The sequence below is a fragment of the Heterodontus francisci genome, chromosome 25, assembly GCF_036365525.1.
Source record: "Heterodontus francisci isolate sHetFra1 chromosome 25, sHetFra1.hap1, whole genome shotgun sequence".
NCBI lineage: Eukaryota > Metazoa > Chordata > Chondrichthyes > Heterodontiformes > Heterodontidae > Heterodontus > Heterodontus francisci.
The window spans coordinates 63,890,107-63,906,105 of NC_090395.1; the positions used below are offsets into that span (position 1 = coordinate 63,890,107).

General features: G+C 43.1%; 1 protein-coding gene across 7 annotated transcripts in view; it reads left to right on the plus strand.

Moving 5' to 3' along the window:
- Positions 1-15,999, plus strand: part of LOC137383938 (ras-related protein Rab-7b-like) — an 80,059-nt gene that overhangs the window by 36,311 nt on the left and 27,749 nt on the right. For 3 of the 7 annotated variants that reach the window (XR_010977507.1, XM_068057356.1, XM_068057357.1), the window contains exon 5: positions 1,163-1,288. Coding sequence is in view for 6 of the 7 variants with exons in the window: in XM_068057356.1 (XP_067913457.1) it covers positions 1,163-1,288 (126 nt within the window). In the remaining variant the exon portion in view is untranslated. Of the gene's footprint in view, positions 1-1,162; positions 1,289-6,434; positions 6,841-10,256; positions 14,578-15,999 lie in introns of those variants that run through there. The other 4 variants (XM_068057353.1, XM_068057354.1, XM_068057355.1 and 1 more) reach the window with 3 other exon arrangements.

Consider the following 15,999-nt stretch of genomic DNA (forward strand, 5'->3'; position numbering starts at 1 on the left):
CCAGATAAATTTAACAGACTTTCCGGAGAAAAAGAAGCTGTAAGGAAGGAACCGTCAGGTTGTGGCCTCAAACAGGCTGTAAAAAGAAAACCCATCAGGTTGCAGCCTCAGGACAAGCTGTAAGAGAAGACACCCAGCAGTGGGAGCTGAGGGGAGAGAGAGAGGCAACGCCTCTCTGAAGATATACAGTGAAAGGCTGTGAGATTTGAACCTGTTTTGAGAGTCAAAGCTTACAGAGGGGTAAATGAACCACAGGATCACCAGAAATCACATTATCCACAGATGTCCAGGTCAAAAGTGCTTGGAGACAGGAGCAAAGGTAATATTGATTATCAGCTACTTACAAAATACTATTTAATTAATTGGGGATTTCTTTTAGTTTAGTTGTAATAAAAGACTTAAAACGTGAAATCTTGTCATATAATTCGTCAAATTGGTCTGGGGCCACAAATCTCGTATTTTTCCCATTAACGATCTCTTTGAGGTCGTAACATTATCACATTGCTGTTTGTGCAGGCTCGCTGTGTGCAAATTGGCTGTGGCATTTACTTCCTTATGACTGCCTACACTTCAAAAGTAAGTCATTGGCATTAAGGTGCTTTGAGATGTCCTGAGGTTGTGAGTGGCACTTTAGAAATGCAAGTCTTCCTTTTGGGCAAATTAACCAGCCAGAGAAGCAATGTGCCACTTGTTTCACACTAATATTACGCCCACAATTTCTAGCACACAAATGCATGTTGACAGATTGACGTAAAATGGTGCATGAAACATTTGTCAGAGATGTGCCAGTCCTAGTAACTGTTCCAGTAATACCAACATCGATGCCAATGAATTGCCTTGCCAGCTGTGTCAGACTTTGGATTACCAGCTCAAATATTTTAGGAAATTTGAAGTGCCCCTTCAGTGACCTGGTTAAAGCCTAATGTGCACTCTCGTGATTGGCTGAACAGTGGCTCTTTTTCAACAATTAGGAGTTTAAGAGAGGTGTGTCAACAACTCCAGAATGGAGTACAAGCCAGGCAGGGCGCAGGACTAAAGCCAACTTTGGGTTTTCAAATAAGCAGGAAAAATTGAGGTTTTCAGCAGAGAGGCTGCTAACCTTATAGACTGTGACTCTGCAGCTGCACTCATGGCCACTCCTGCACTTCATTCACTCCTGCAGGTTACAAGCGATGAGGCAGAAGCTTGGTGCACAGCTCGCAATATTCCTTACTTTGAAGTGAGTGCAAAACAGGGTATCAATGTGGACCATGCCTTCGAAAACATCACCAGGAATGCTCTATCACAGGTAAAGATCATATTAGTTACTTAAGAAAAAAATCACGTTTTTTTCCCAAAATAAAGGTCCAGAATTTGCTGGACAAATAATGGTGATTTTAATGCACATGCCATTATTACCGTGTAAATAATCCAACTGTTTATAATGAGCAAGAGTTAGCCCATGAATTTACCGATCGTCACACGTTACTGAATGATTTGTGTCTCTCCGCCGTTAACCTCGTGAAAATGAGACCTCGCCTTCAACCTCCCCACAAATTTCACAGAATTGCTGCTTTTGCACATTAATTGCCAATTAAACTCATCACAGAAAGTAAGGTCTAGTACTTAACAGCATAAGCACCTTTTTAATGAGGAGATTTATGTTCCTGCATCACCACTCAGCCTCTCTGTCCCAGAAACTGTGGAGTGTCATTCCTGCAGGTAGAAAATTGTTCTTAGATAGTTTAAATTGAAATATTTTTCTTACTTTCCTTTGTCATTTTTTTCTGTCTCTCATAATTCAATATTTCTTCCCCTCTATTTCTTTTTCGGTATCTAATTTGAATTGAATTCACTCAATTTCCTTCCCTGTCATTCCTCTGTTTCTTTTTCAATCCTTAAATCTCTTGGTTAAGGAGATAGACTGTTGATCCTGTTGTTCACCAAGGTCCCAGATACTCTGTTGCCCCCGTTATGTCGATATCAGCTTGCACTCCCAGGAACTTGCATTGCAAAAATCTTGAGCTAAAGTCTGAGGGAAACAGTCTAACGAACTGTACATGCCATAAGATGCTCCACTCCAGGAAATTCTGGGCCATTTTGTCTTCATGTCTCATAACAAGTCAGGTAAAGTAGGAGAAACATGAAACTGTTGATGTTTCAGGTACATAATCTTCCTCCGAAATGACTTTCACATTGACAGGATGACCTGTTGAGGGTCTCCAGTGATTTTCATGTTGTTTCCAGCATCTGCAGTTTTTTTTCTTGTTCATAGGTTATCGCACCCCCTCCACCGCCCCCCCACCCGCCTTTTCTCCACCCCTGACCCGATGGCCATCGGCTTGCGTTGATTTTTCAGTTCCACGGGGGCTCGTAGTCTTCCAGCACCTCATCCAAATGCACACTCTTCACATTGCTGGTGTAAACAGGAAAGGAGGGCAATTCTATCAGTGGGACCTGCTCGCCATACCCATGTCCACTTGGCAGTGTATATCTGAACCTTGGACGTGTGCTGCCCACAATCAGAAAGTTATAGTTAGCATGCCCCATTCCTCCATCACAGACCACTACTCCCACCCTTCCACTGCCACCCCCCCGCTCTTCAATATGAGTTGCTGGGCATGGTGTGGTGTGGCACCACTATTTGTGCAGACTCATCAAATCGGCCTTGAAGTGTCAGGAGGTAGCTCCACCATGGAAAGAGTCACATACACACTCGACCCTCTCCTCTTCCTGACTTCCACTCAGCTCACTTTCTAATGGGGGGAGGGGTGGGGAGGGAATAATAATGAGTAACAGAAATCCAAACTTGTTCATTCCCTAGTCCAAAAGGTGTTGAGACCAACTGCAACACCAACTGTAACTACAAGTAACTCAACGCAAACTAGGGGTCAAACCTGGCACTATTCCAGTCTGTAGAGATCAGTACCACCCACCCCTACTTCTGCATTTACCACTGAGACACCTGAAGGAGCGACAATTTGTTCATTTCTTTCCCCGATATGGGGAGATTAGGATGGGGGGTATAGTCTAAAAGTTAGAGCAGATCTTTCAGGACTGAAATTAGGAATCTCTTCTACATACAAAGGGTGGTAGAAGTTTGTAACTCTCTTCCACAAAAGGCAATTGATGCTAGATCAATTGTTAATTTTAAAATTGAGATGGATAGATTTTTGTTTATCATAAGTATTAAGGAATATGAGGCAAAGGTGGGTATATGGAGTTAGGTCACAGGTCAGCCATGGTCTCATTGAACGGTGGAACCGGCTCAAGGGGCTAAATGGCCTCCTGTTTCTATGTTCATATCGTCATTTTGTTAGGGTCCCATGCAGGCTGAATTAAAACAAAAAGCATGAAACATCTAAACTGAGATATTTGACTGTGGAGCTCACAAAATTAGTACCCCATCAAAAACTCCTCTCCATTGTAAATTTCTCTCACTCCCTGGCAAGAAGGCACACTCGAAGAGAGTAGGGGTTGGAGGTGGAGTTGCTAAACTGTATCACATGGGCCTTTGGCTCCACCGTCCATTTGAGTGACTCTGTGAAAGGAGCAGGGTATCAGGTACTCATTGAAATCTATTCCCTCACTCATGCCTCAAGAGCACCATCTGGTGGATCAACTCATTAAAATAAAAGGGATCAATGTGTATTTTGACTCACTTGCTTCCCATTGGCCGACATACTCCCACCCACTGAATAACACATGCCACTCAGAAAAAATGGCACAGCATTCTGGTCCTACCTAGTGGGATGATATCATTGTTTCTCGCTGTCCAGCAGTGCAGAACATTTTGCAGGTGGCTGCACCTTTTAAGAAGGCACTTTCTCAGTGCCATTGTTATATCAGCAGTGTTATTCATGACAGGCATCAAGTTAATGAAACTGCAGCCCTCTCAAGTGTTACCCTGTCAGTGTAACTTGCTCAGTTTAGCTAATAAAATGTACTCTTTTTTTGTGTTTTTGCATATGTGTGAGGTGCTCTTAAAAATAACCACAGTCATAATTTCGAGAGGCCCCGCTGTTGGTGCAGGGCCTTGCTTGATGCAAATTGGAGTCAGAAGTAGGGTTAAAACAATATAACCCTGATCCTTCTGACCCGCACTATGGGGGGAGGGGTTTTAACTTTTTGACCTGCCAGCAGTGGAGGAGAGGTGGGGTTTCCCAACATTCTCTGGAGCTTTACCTCCACAGCGTACATGTGACATCACTGACACATTCCCCACCAGGTGAGGCCAACCTGATTGAAAGGCTTGGCTTTCAGTCGGGCAGGGAACGCTGGACAGTAGGTTGTGGGACCAGGTAGGTCCAATCCTGGGCAGGGGAGAGGGGTCCAATCCCAGGCGGCACAGATCAGAGGCCGTAGAATTGGAGGCGGGGCGGTGTGGTGGTCAGAGGCCTCGGGGGAAGATCTAAGGCCTCGGGGTGGGGGGGAGCGATTGGAAGCCTCGGGGCATGTGGTTGGAGGCCTTGGGAAAGGGAGCAGATTGGAGGCCTTGGTGGAGGTGGATGACCTTGTTGGGGGGGGTGGGGGGGGAGGTCAGGGGGTGGTGTCCAATCGCAGGAGGGTTGGCGAGGCCAGTACGCTGGATCCAGAAGTTAAGTAGGAAGGTGCCTACATCCCAAATCCAGCAGTCCCTCACTTTTCAGTAGCTCCTGGGTTTCCAGAGGTTCAGGAAAACCCGGTAGACATGAATTAATTTTGAAATGGTGGATAAATACGAGGCACGTAGCCTCATTTTTATTTTTAATTCATTCATGGGATGTGGGCGTCACTGGCCGGTCAGCATTTATTGCCCATCCCTAATTGCCCTTGAGAAGGTGGTGGTGAGCTGCCTTCTTGAACTGCTACAGTCCATGTGAGGTAGGTATACCCACAGTGCTGTTAGGAAGGGAGTTCCAGGATTTTGACCCAGCGACAGTGAAGGAACGGCGATATAGTTCCAGGTCAGGATGTTGTGTGACTTGGACAGGAAATTGCAGGTGGTGGTGTTCCCACATCTGCTGCTTTTGTCCTTCGAGGTGGTAGAGGTCACGGTTTTGGAAGGTGCTGTCTAAGGAGCTTTGGTGCGTTGCTGCAGTGCATCTTGTAGATGGTACACACTGCTGCCACTGTGCGTCGGTGGTGGAGGGAGTCAATGTTTGTAGATGGGGTGCCAATCAAACGGGCTGCTTTGTCCTGGATGGTGTCGAGCTTCTTGAATGTTGTTGGAGCTGCACCCATCCAGGCAACTGGAGAGCATTCCATCACACTCCTGACTTGTGCCTTGTAGATGGTGGACAGGAAAATCAGGAGGTGAATTGGTCTCCTGGTTTGATGGTAATGGCAGAGTGGGGGATATGCCGGGCCATGAGGTTACAGATTGTGGTTGAGTACAATTCTGCTGCTGATGGCCCACAGCGCCTCATGGATGCCCAGTTTTGCATTGCTAGATCTGTTCGAAATCTATCCCATTTAGTATGGTGGTAGTGCCACATTATCATATTTAAATAGCCAACCCACCTCCTGGGATCAGGTTGGTTGCCCACAACCTCCCCACCCCTCACTGCCCTATCCCGCTTCCATTAGCACCAAAAGTGGGTGGGTTCAAGGTGGGTTGAGGTCAAGATTCAGATTTGTGACACATTAACCTCCCACCTGACTGAAACCTGCCCATTTTGGGGGGTTAAAGCACTCCTCTATATTTCTGTGTATATTCTCTCACTCCTTATCCCTCCCACGTAGTTCCACAGACAGTGGCAGTCCTCTTGTACTTCACACAACATGTGAGCCTAGATTGTGTGAGTCTATGGCTTGTCTGATCATGAGAACGATCATCACAGCTATGATCGTTCTCTCACCCGAAATCCCGACACATGGGGAACACTGGATAGTGACCTGGAATACCTATTATCCGCATCCCCCATCCCACCATGTGTCAAGCTGAGAAACATGAGTATCTCTGACTCCAAATAATAGTGTAAGGACAATCAGTCAAATATGAAATTATCACCATTAAGAAGGTACTTTGATATTTCCACAGGAGAGTCGAGCCAACTCATGTCCGAGGTAATTGAAACATGAGTTATAGTCGCACCTTGTTTTACAAGGAAAGAATAATTCAGCCTGGCACCACACACAATAGTACACCTTAATGTGTCACACTGCTTGATACATCTTTTATAATAAATGGTTACCTTGGTATAAAAGACTACACCTAGCCTTCTTTAAGATAAATATAAATGGGACTTATCAGTAATGCAAATCTATCTACACTGGTGTACATTTGAAGTTCTGCCTTCTGAAACAAGACAGTGCAGGGAGCACTTGACAGATTCCCCTGCATTGCTGAAAAGTTCAATCTATTTCATTTTATTTAAAGGATGAACTAAAATCCTCCTAGATTGCACTGAATGATTTAAAGCAGAGCTTGGTCTCCTGTTCATGTTTTTTTTCATTTTAAATGAATTCCACAGTCTTACAGTCTGCGTGTTGGACTTTACTTAGTAAAACTGCCTCCCTGGTCTATAAGAGCTCAAGCTGGAGAGCAACATTTCCTCTGATCAGTGCTGGACAGGGACTACAAAGAGCCACTAGAAAGGGAAGCGAACTTGCCAGTGAAGAGGGTGATGCAAGAAGGAAGCAGAATGCCCTGTGCCCTTTGCATCTGCCTGTAGACGGGTAAACCTTGGCTTACATGTTGGCTGAGGTATCAGTGAAACAGAACATGTGACTGGAATGTTTTCTGAGCTGCAGAAATAATCAGCAGTTGTAATGTGATACTAAGTGTGGGAGCAGTCATGTTTAGAAACTGTAACTAAAGCAGATCTATCTACTAACCTTTTCCTGGATTGTGTCATTTTTTTTTTTTGACTGCTTTCCATTGTTACGCAATTTTTGAAATTCTTGTTAAAGGGCAAGAGAAGTCCAAAATGAGCACTTTTCATTCGAAATACAACTCAACAATATAGCACACATAATAACCAGCTCTAGTTCCAGTTATTGCCCCAATATTCTGGAACTCCTTGCCAAAGCCCTTTGTGTGGCTACATCTTGCTTCATCTTATACAAACATGCAAAACTGATAGACAGGAAAAGACCAGTTGGCTCATCAAGACTTTCTCATATCCTGTTGACTGGAGAATCATGACTTGAACACTTCTGCCCTCACCCCCACCTCCGCTCCCTCTTCTCTCCCATCCACCCACCCACCGCAGCAATGTAATCTCCTGGGAGAGGCAAAAAAAGAGGAAAAAACAGGACCAATCATATGTTCTTGGAAATTCGTCTCTGACTGCCCCCGCGCCCCCCTCCCCCCCCCCCCCCCCAGACAGGAGATCAAAAACAAGTCCAATAGATCATAAACTAGGCATTATTTATAAAAATACTTATCTTCAAAGCCTAACTCTTCACATGTAGTTGTTGTCCCTCCTGCTAAGTCTTTTCTTCACTCCTGCTCACATCTGCTTTTCTGTGAAGGATCTCTGTGAAGTGCCATGTAAAAAATGCAAGCTGTTACAGGAAGATGGGACGAAAGACTCCTTTGCTAGATGGCTGTAAGGATCCACATGAAAATGAGTTTGAATGGTCTTAATTTACTTCTCCGGGAGATATTAAACTGATAATCCCATTCAGAGCAGCTGGAAAACAGAAAACTGTCACAATAGGCAGTGCTGTTCTGAGATCAGGACTCAGGAACATTGTTGGGAAGAATAGAGGAATCTTTAGCTTTGCATCTGACTGTGCTGTAATCGGATTCCTTGATTTTGTTACTTCTCAGTTCAAAATTGAATGTATTCCATTCCCCAGCACTAACATCCTTCACCACCATGAGTACAACATTTACAAGAAAAGAATACAACTTTGCTTTTGACTGCTTTTCTCCATCCAAGGGACAGACTTGTAATTTTTTGCTGGGATAGCGAAAAGCAGCGCAGGCAACCGTTTCTTATAGATTTCATCGGTTGCTCGCAAAATCCTGCCTTTGGAGCAGCTACATTTCTGAAACTGTGCTGCCAATGATACTGACACAGTGTGTGTCAATCCAGATGGCTGAGGCTCTGTCTGCCCTCTCAGGTGGATGTAAAAGATCCTATGGCACTATTTCGAAGAAGAGCCAGGGGAGTTCTTCCCTGGTGTCCTGGCCAATATTTATCCCTCAATCAACATCACAAAAACAGATTATGCGGCCATTATCACAGTGTTGTTTGTGGGAGCTTGCTGTGCACAAATTAGCTGCCACATTTCCTACATTACAACAGTGACTACACTTCAGTCATACTTCATTAGATGTAAAGTGACATCCTGAGGTCATGAAAGGCACTACATAATCACAACTCTTTCTTTCTTTATTAAGAAATTGGGCTGAAATCTGCAATTTCAGCTTCACAAATTGTTCCCGTCTGTGCTCCAAGCTAATACAGCATAAGTTGATCTGATGGATCACAGCTGCAAAGTGGAGATTAGATGCACAGATCTGTAAAGTAGTGAAAGTAACATATCGTGAGCAGAATTCTTTTCACATAATTCGGCAAGAATTAGCTGTAAGGTTTCCGTTCTTACAGGAAGTTGTATCTGTCATTTACCTGCCCCCTCAATTGCTGCTGTGCTCTTACTTTCACTGGCGAGTTCCAGGAAGCCCAGGAAAACCGTACACCCAAAGTTAAGTCTCAAAACCCTTTTTAACGTCACTCATAATGAGCTATTTACATATTGAAATTGACAACCTACATCTCCCAGGGGGTGGGGGGCGGGTGTTGCTAACACACAGCCTAATTATTGGAGCTGGCTTTCTCATACTCTGCCAGTTTCAGCGCTTTTAATTCTCCCACCCAACACCCAAACCCACTTTCTCCTGTAGGTAAAAACTCCCCCAAAATCTCACTCCAAAAGAACATGCTTTCACTCGATGATCAATGTAGAGGAACAATGACTAGAAATGGGTTATTCACACCTTCCATCCTTCAGGTAGAGATTTACCTGGGGCAGGGTTTTTCTGTGGGCTTCAATAACCTGCCATCAGGCTCAAATACGGGTCAGAAGCCTGCACTCTGTGGGAAACAGTTACTCATGTGATTTTTCCCGAAATTGTCCAATTAGTGGTCAGCGGGTGGGCTCGTTGTCCAACAGGAGGCCTTCCAGCTTGAAAGCAGCAGCATGATGCCATGGCAGGTTAGTGAGAAAGAGAACGACCCGAGATGGAGGCGCCCTCTCCCCACCTTTTTTTGGATGTACTGTTTTTATAAAAAAAAAATTCAGCAGCCTGGCCATCTGGGGTGGGGGGGTGGTGGTGAGGGGGGGTGGGGAGACCCTCCACATGGCAACCCGCAGCTGTAACCGACACCAAGCAGGTAGGGAGGTTCTCTAAGTCTGCCTGGAGGCGGCTCAAATGCCTCCGCCATCTGTGGGAACCTGGAGGCCAACTGGAAAATCCCAATCAGCCTCCAGCAATTGGCCTTTACGTGGTGAATTGAGTGCTTGTGGGTAGGTAGCCCTGCCACACCACCACCCCCACCCCCCCCCCACTCCCCCCCCCACCCCCCCATCCTCCCAACTCCTGCATTCTGTATCCAGCATAAGGTCCCAGAGGCGGGATGGAGCTGGAAAAACCAAAACACAGGCCAGCCACACGATCTTCCACACCTGTCCGCCCACCTCAGTTCCCGCCCCTGGTGGGGGCTAATAATCCAGCCCCTGGTATCTGTTTGTGTAATTCCTGTAAACTAGTTACAGGGCAGCAGAGAGACAGGACATAATCTGGGTGACCTTTGGACAGATTAAAAAGCAACAGGAACATACTTACAGGGAGGTTGGGGAGGTAACAGAAAATCTGTTTCAACACCTGTCTTAGAACAGGAGTGAGGGTTATAAGGATTAGCATAACTGAAGTTGATTGAATACTATGTGGAATACAATAGCTCCTTAAATACTGGAACTAGGGAAATATGCCAAGGAACAAAGTTGGTCTAGGAAGTTAGGTAAGGTAGGTACTTGAAACTTGTATTTGCTTTATCTTTAGAACAGAAAACAGGGAGGAACTTTGTAGAACCTTTCCTCGAGATCACCTTTCCCAAATAGAATCAATGCTTGTGTAGATCATACATGATCTCCTGTGAAAGAAACAGGTTTGATGGGTTGAATGGCACGTCCTTAGTTCCTGGTTTGTTTTCCTCTTTGCCCGTCTGTTGTAACATATTCAGCTTGAGGTGAGTCTTCATGGTCTATTAACAGGGAGCTTCCTGTCAAATCTTTATACATTTGAGTTGATAAACATGTTTTTTTCCTTTCTTCCTCCTAAGGATTCAGAATGGAAACATTGTTACTTGACAAACTCCATCTCCTTGGGAGACAACAGAACGTCAGTGAGACAAAATTGCTGCTGAGACTTGTAGCTGGATGTGAAGTTTGGCAGCCATTTTCATGATGTATTGGTGTATTGGCTGTGCCTGCAACTGATTTTATACAGAAATTTATTTTTCTAATGATCGGTGGAATCTGCGGTTCAATTTCTTAACAAATATAATGAGACAATAGCTTTTTTTTATTCAGAAGATTTTTTGGATTTGGGCTTGTTCCCAAGTACCACTAGTTTTTAATATGTGGTATATTGTCAGATAGAAAAGACTGTCAGAACCTTAACGTTTGAACTATGAAAGTTTGAACCTCATTTAACTTGGGCACGTTTGTTTTTAACTGACTCAGGCCATGGCAGGAACTTGAAATTTGACTGGTGTCTGTGTAGAATCCCTCACAGATTCCTGGTAATGTAGCTTGTGGTACTTTACACTACTTTACTCTGCCTTATCACAATTCAACAGGTTATACTGGAAAGAAGGGACCTAGAAAGCAGATTGCAGAGAAAGGAGTTGACGTAATCCAAAGTAATATATATATTTTTTTTAACAAAGATAAGGGTTGTTTTCAGTTGAAATCTTCACCATGGTTACAACAGAAACTAATTTTTTTTTATTTCAAAAGCAACCTCACAGCCATAGCACAAAATCTTTGCTCTTTGTTTACATAACGGCTGCTTTGAGTGCTCAAAGAATAGATTAAGCTACAGTTTTGGTCACATCGTTGACAACAGTGAAAAAGTACAGTAAATCAGTTTCGCTCAAACACGCACTAATTTTAGGATTTATGGATGCCATTCGTAAGTCAATGCCACAAATAAAACATTGGCTCTGCAGAATTTTAGTGGTAGGATTTTGGTCTTTAGGAATCTTGTTTTCATTGTCAATTTAAGAAAGTAGTTTTGCATAAAGAAACTGCAGTATACTTTGAATAAAACCAGCACCAGTGCATCTTCAGTCAAAAAGTCTCACAAAAGCTGAACCAAGACTGGCATCAATTAGCACCACTATAGATGCAATTATCTGCCCGATGCCAAAGGTTGCTGCTAATACTGAGGCAGATAAAGCAATTAAGGGGATAGGAATATGCATGGGTGTATAGACTTGTAAATAAGCATCAACTCATTTTGAAATAGTGTTCAATGTAACGCAGTTCATCAACAAAGGGTTAGTGCAGGGCTGTACTGTTCATAGTTAATTTAGTGATAATTATATCAACATGTATGGGGCTGTTCTAATGAGTTCGTGGATCTACCGTGAGGAAGATTTTAATGCAGACTATTGTAAATTAGGGACAATACCCATTGTATTACAGGGTTTTCAAATATACATTGGAAAATACGTTTCAAAAGGCGAAGTTAATTACATATTCTATGACTCAAGACAATGCACTGGATCATGCTCTTCCCCAGGTGTCGGGTTCCGTGGTGGGGGGCCTGAAGGTGACTCCGGACGAGGCCCACAACGGACCTCGACACCATGAGACCCGGCCTGATCCTCCCGGCAGCAGCGAGGCTCCTTGGCGACCCCCCCCCCACTACAGGGTGACGGGACCACAATTAAAATATTTAAATCAATAAAATGAATGAATTAAAAAAGACTTACCTGTGAGCTTGAGGGCCCGCCGCGATCTTCGGCGCGGTGGCCAGCACTTCCACGCCTTCAAATCCCTGCCCGGGGAAAAGTGGCATGCCACTGGTGGGGAGGGTGAGGAGGTAAGATTTTCAGTGTGGGAAGGGGTGGGGATGGGGCCAAATAAATGTCATGGGTGTAAGGGATGGTGGGAAGGGTTGAACTGTAAACTTTGTGCAGTTTGAGGGGTAAAGGTTAGGTAAAGGGGGAAGGGCAAATAGTTAATATAATTGTTATGGGGGTGGTGGGAAAGGGGCAATTGGAACTTTATTTATTTTTGGGGAGTCCGTCTTTAAAATTTTAAATTAGGCGGCAGGGCTTACTGCCCTTTAAAAATGGCACTAGCACTAGCACCTGTGCACAGGCAGCTGACACCATTGCTGGGGACGGACAGCCTGCCCCCTCCACATGATTGGGGTAGACAGGCCGCCCCAGCTGTTTAAATGAGCTGCCATGCTTAAGATCGCAGCGGCTCTTTGGGGTGCGGCCCACACAGGTGGGCCTCCATTTTTTGAGCTCACCACCGAGATCAGCGGCAGGCTGTTAAAATCCAGCGCAACATTGGTAATATTGTTGACTATTATCTCCCAATAGTTTTTCTGCCACTGTTGGCTGATGGGGATTGGGTAATTGTTGAACTACACAGGCTAGATTTTAAGGGGACAGTTTGAATCCATTTTAATTTCAATTATAATATAACATAATTTCAATAAGATTGAAGTCATTGGAAAATAAATCCGGGCAGGGTGTAAAGTAGGAATCAGATCCAGTCATCTCAGTTTCCCAATGGACAGGTTAGGTTCAAATAACTCTCTCCCAGCAACTCACAAAGTTCTAAACTGCAATCAGCACTGCACAGGATGTTATTTAATATAACATTATAAGCAGAGCATTCTGACTGGGCAAAATATCAAGACTACCAGCAGCTCCAGGACCAGGTATAAATACCATAAGTTCTAAGAACTTCCATGGAGTTGCTGGAGAAGGCATGAATATTTTTTTGATGTCTTTTCTTTGGAACTAGCAGTCAATAATATACACCCGGAAACTACATGTGTAATATTATCACATGAATGCTTTGCCTATCCAATTCATCTGCATCCATAAGTTTACACAGAATATAAGGAGATCAAAATTAAAAGGAAAAGCGACAATCTAGAATTGTCATTATTTTTCATAAGGCTGTCGAGTAGTTCATGCTTCCCATGCACGTTAAACACAAAATTGACTTTTATTATTTACTAATGGTACACTTTTGCAAGCTGAAGCAAACTTTGCAACAAAATAATTATTGATGATTCCTCAGCATCTTGTAAGAGTCTGACTGTTCCCTTAAATGAGAGGAGCATCTGCTGGAATTGCAGCTTTTAGTTTGATTGGCAACCCTGCAAGTTATTTTCATCTTCACCACTTTAAGTCATCAAATTGCAAAGCGGATCAACCAGTTGCCATAGAACCTGCCACTTTCTATTTCCATGAAGAATTGAGGTGGGTTCAATAACCTGCAGGAGATTTACTCTCATCAGTTTACTATCAAAGCAATGAATGTGAAAATTATCCTCTCCTCCAGGATTCTGTTAGCTTTTAATTCGGACTAACTGGTTTTCTGTAAAATTCAATTACATTACTTGCATCATACCAACTTCTTTATTCCTGGATGATTTACCAGGGGTAACACCCAGACATTGTGCAATCTCAGACAGTTTATAGATAGGTGACTGCTGCATTGAGACACTTTGACATTCATTTGTATTTATTGACTATAAATATTTTTTCACAAATAAATGAATAATAGTTCAGTTCATGACAACAGTGCTTCTCCTAAGTTGACTTAAACAAGATAAGTTGCTGCCTAAACAATACCGCACAATGGTAACTGTTGTTAAGGTCATTATTTCAGCCAAGTACTGCTTTCTGTGGAAAGTCAAGGTACGTGTGGTATGCTCTAGCTGTGCAATATTTACTTTGGCACAATCAGGCACAATGATGTAGTGTGAAAAATAAAATGTGGGTCATAGATAAAGAAATCACTGACCTATCTCAATAACTCACTGATCAGCTGTTAACTTGATTTTAATTTTCCAAAGTCAAGAATTCACATGAGAAAAAAACTCCAAAAGTTGCATTGAAAATGTCAGATTTAGAATATATTGTTGTTATTGTAATAATTGGGGAGGTAGTGGCAAAGCGGTAATGTCACTGGACTAGTAATCTAGAGACCCAGGCTAAAGCCTTGGGGCCGTGGTTTCAAAGCTCATCACGGCAGATGGTGAAATTTGAATTCAATTAATTGAAAGAAATCTGGAATTAATCTAATGGTGACCATGAAACCATTGTGGATTGTTGTAAAAACCCATCTGGTTCACTAATGTCCTTCAGAGAAGGAAATCTGACATCCTGACCTGGTCTGGCCCACATGTGACTCCAGACCCACAGCAATGTGGTTGACTTTTAAATGCCCTCTGAAATGGCCGAGCAAGCCACTCAGTTTCTCAAGGGCAATTAGGGATGGGCAATACATGCTGGACTTGCCCACGTTCCATGAACAAATTAAAAAAATTGTTTTTAATGTTTATTCTACTAACAAATAAAATGTATAGAAATTATTTCCTTTTTTGACGAGTCCTTTTTCTTATGACAGTAAGGGTTTCATTTCTAGTGGCAATGCACTGGCCACTTCAAAAGCAAAACACTGTGGATCTGCAAATCTTAAATAAAATAAAAATTCTGGGAACACTCCATATCTTTGGAGAAAGAAAGACTTACTTTATTTGGCACCTTTCAGGACCTCAAGAGAGCGCAAAGCGTTTTACAGCCAATGAGGTGTTGTTGTAATGTAGAAAACACGGCAACCAAAATTACTCACAGCAAACTCCCTCAAATAGCAATAAGATAATGACCAGATATTCAGTTTCTTTTGTGTGATGTTGATTGAGGGATAAATATTGGTCAGTACACCAGGGATAACTCCTCTTCTCTTCAAAAGAGTGCCAGGGGATCTTTTACATCAACCTGAGAATGTAGACTGGGCCTCAATTTAACCTTGTATCAAAAGATGGCACCTCTGATAGCACAGCACTCCCTCAGTACTGCAATGGAACATCAGTCTAGATTTATATACTCTGAAGTAAGACTTGAACCTACAGACTCAGAGAGAGCACGACTAACTGAGACAAAGCTGGCACAAAGAGAAAGCAAGGTTAACTCTTTTTCACTGTACACAGATGTTGCCTGACCTGCTGAATGTTTCTGTTTTTATGTCTGTTTAATTCAGGACAGACCAAAGCATTGCATAAAGTTCTTCTTCTTCCAACATTATTAATAGCCCATTCCAAGAAACTGTTTAAAACAGCGAGTGCAGAAATTTTACATAAAGCCATGAACCAGTGTGTTACCAAAGGTAATTAGACCCCACTAAGTTTATGACTGCCTCCTTTACTTATCCCTCTGTGAAGTCACTTGGGATGCTTTTCTAAATTAAAGGTGCTATACAAATGCAAGTTGTTGTTATGACATTGGAGGTGGGATTAGTAATGAATATATGAACACATTCCCATGAAGTTTCTTTGCCTTGATATTTTGACAAAAACAACTTGGTTGTTTAACATTTGTTGAATGGGTTAACACTTGTGAGGAATTTTATAACAAAGAGAGGTCATGTTTCAGCAGTACTAATTTTGCAAAGGTGGCGAGCACCCCCCCCCCCCCCCCCCCCCCCCCTCTGTGCAGGAACAGTCCTGGACATCTCACTGACTCAGATGAATCTGAAGGATATCACCAAATTATCTTGATTATCTCAACCTCAAATGTCTGTTGTTCACAACTGTACCAATAGCATCAACTGTCATGACTTTCTTTATGTTATCTTAAGCAACACAATGAGGTACATGGATTCCAGTTCCTTGAAGATCTCTACAGAGTTTAATAACCGTTAAACTAGTATATACAATACAGAGCAAGCTATACAGAGAACCTTAGTTTAAGTTGTTCCAGTGCAGAGTGACTATGGCTTCCATTCACATAACTACATCCTGGTACTTAGTTCATTGGCATACTG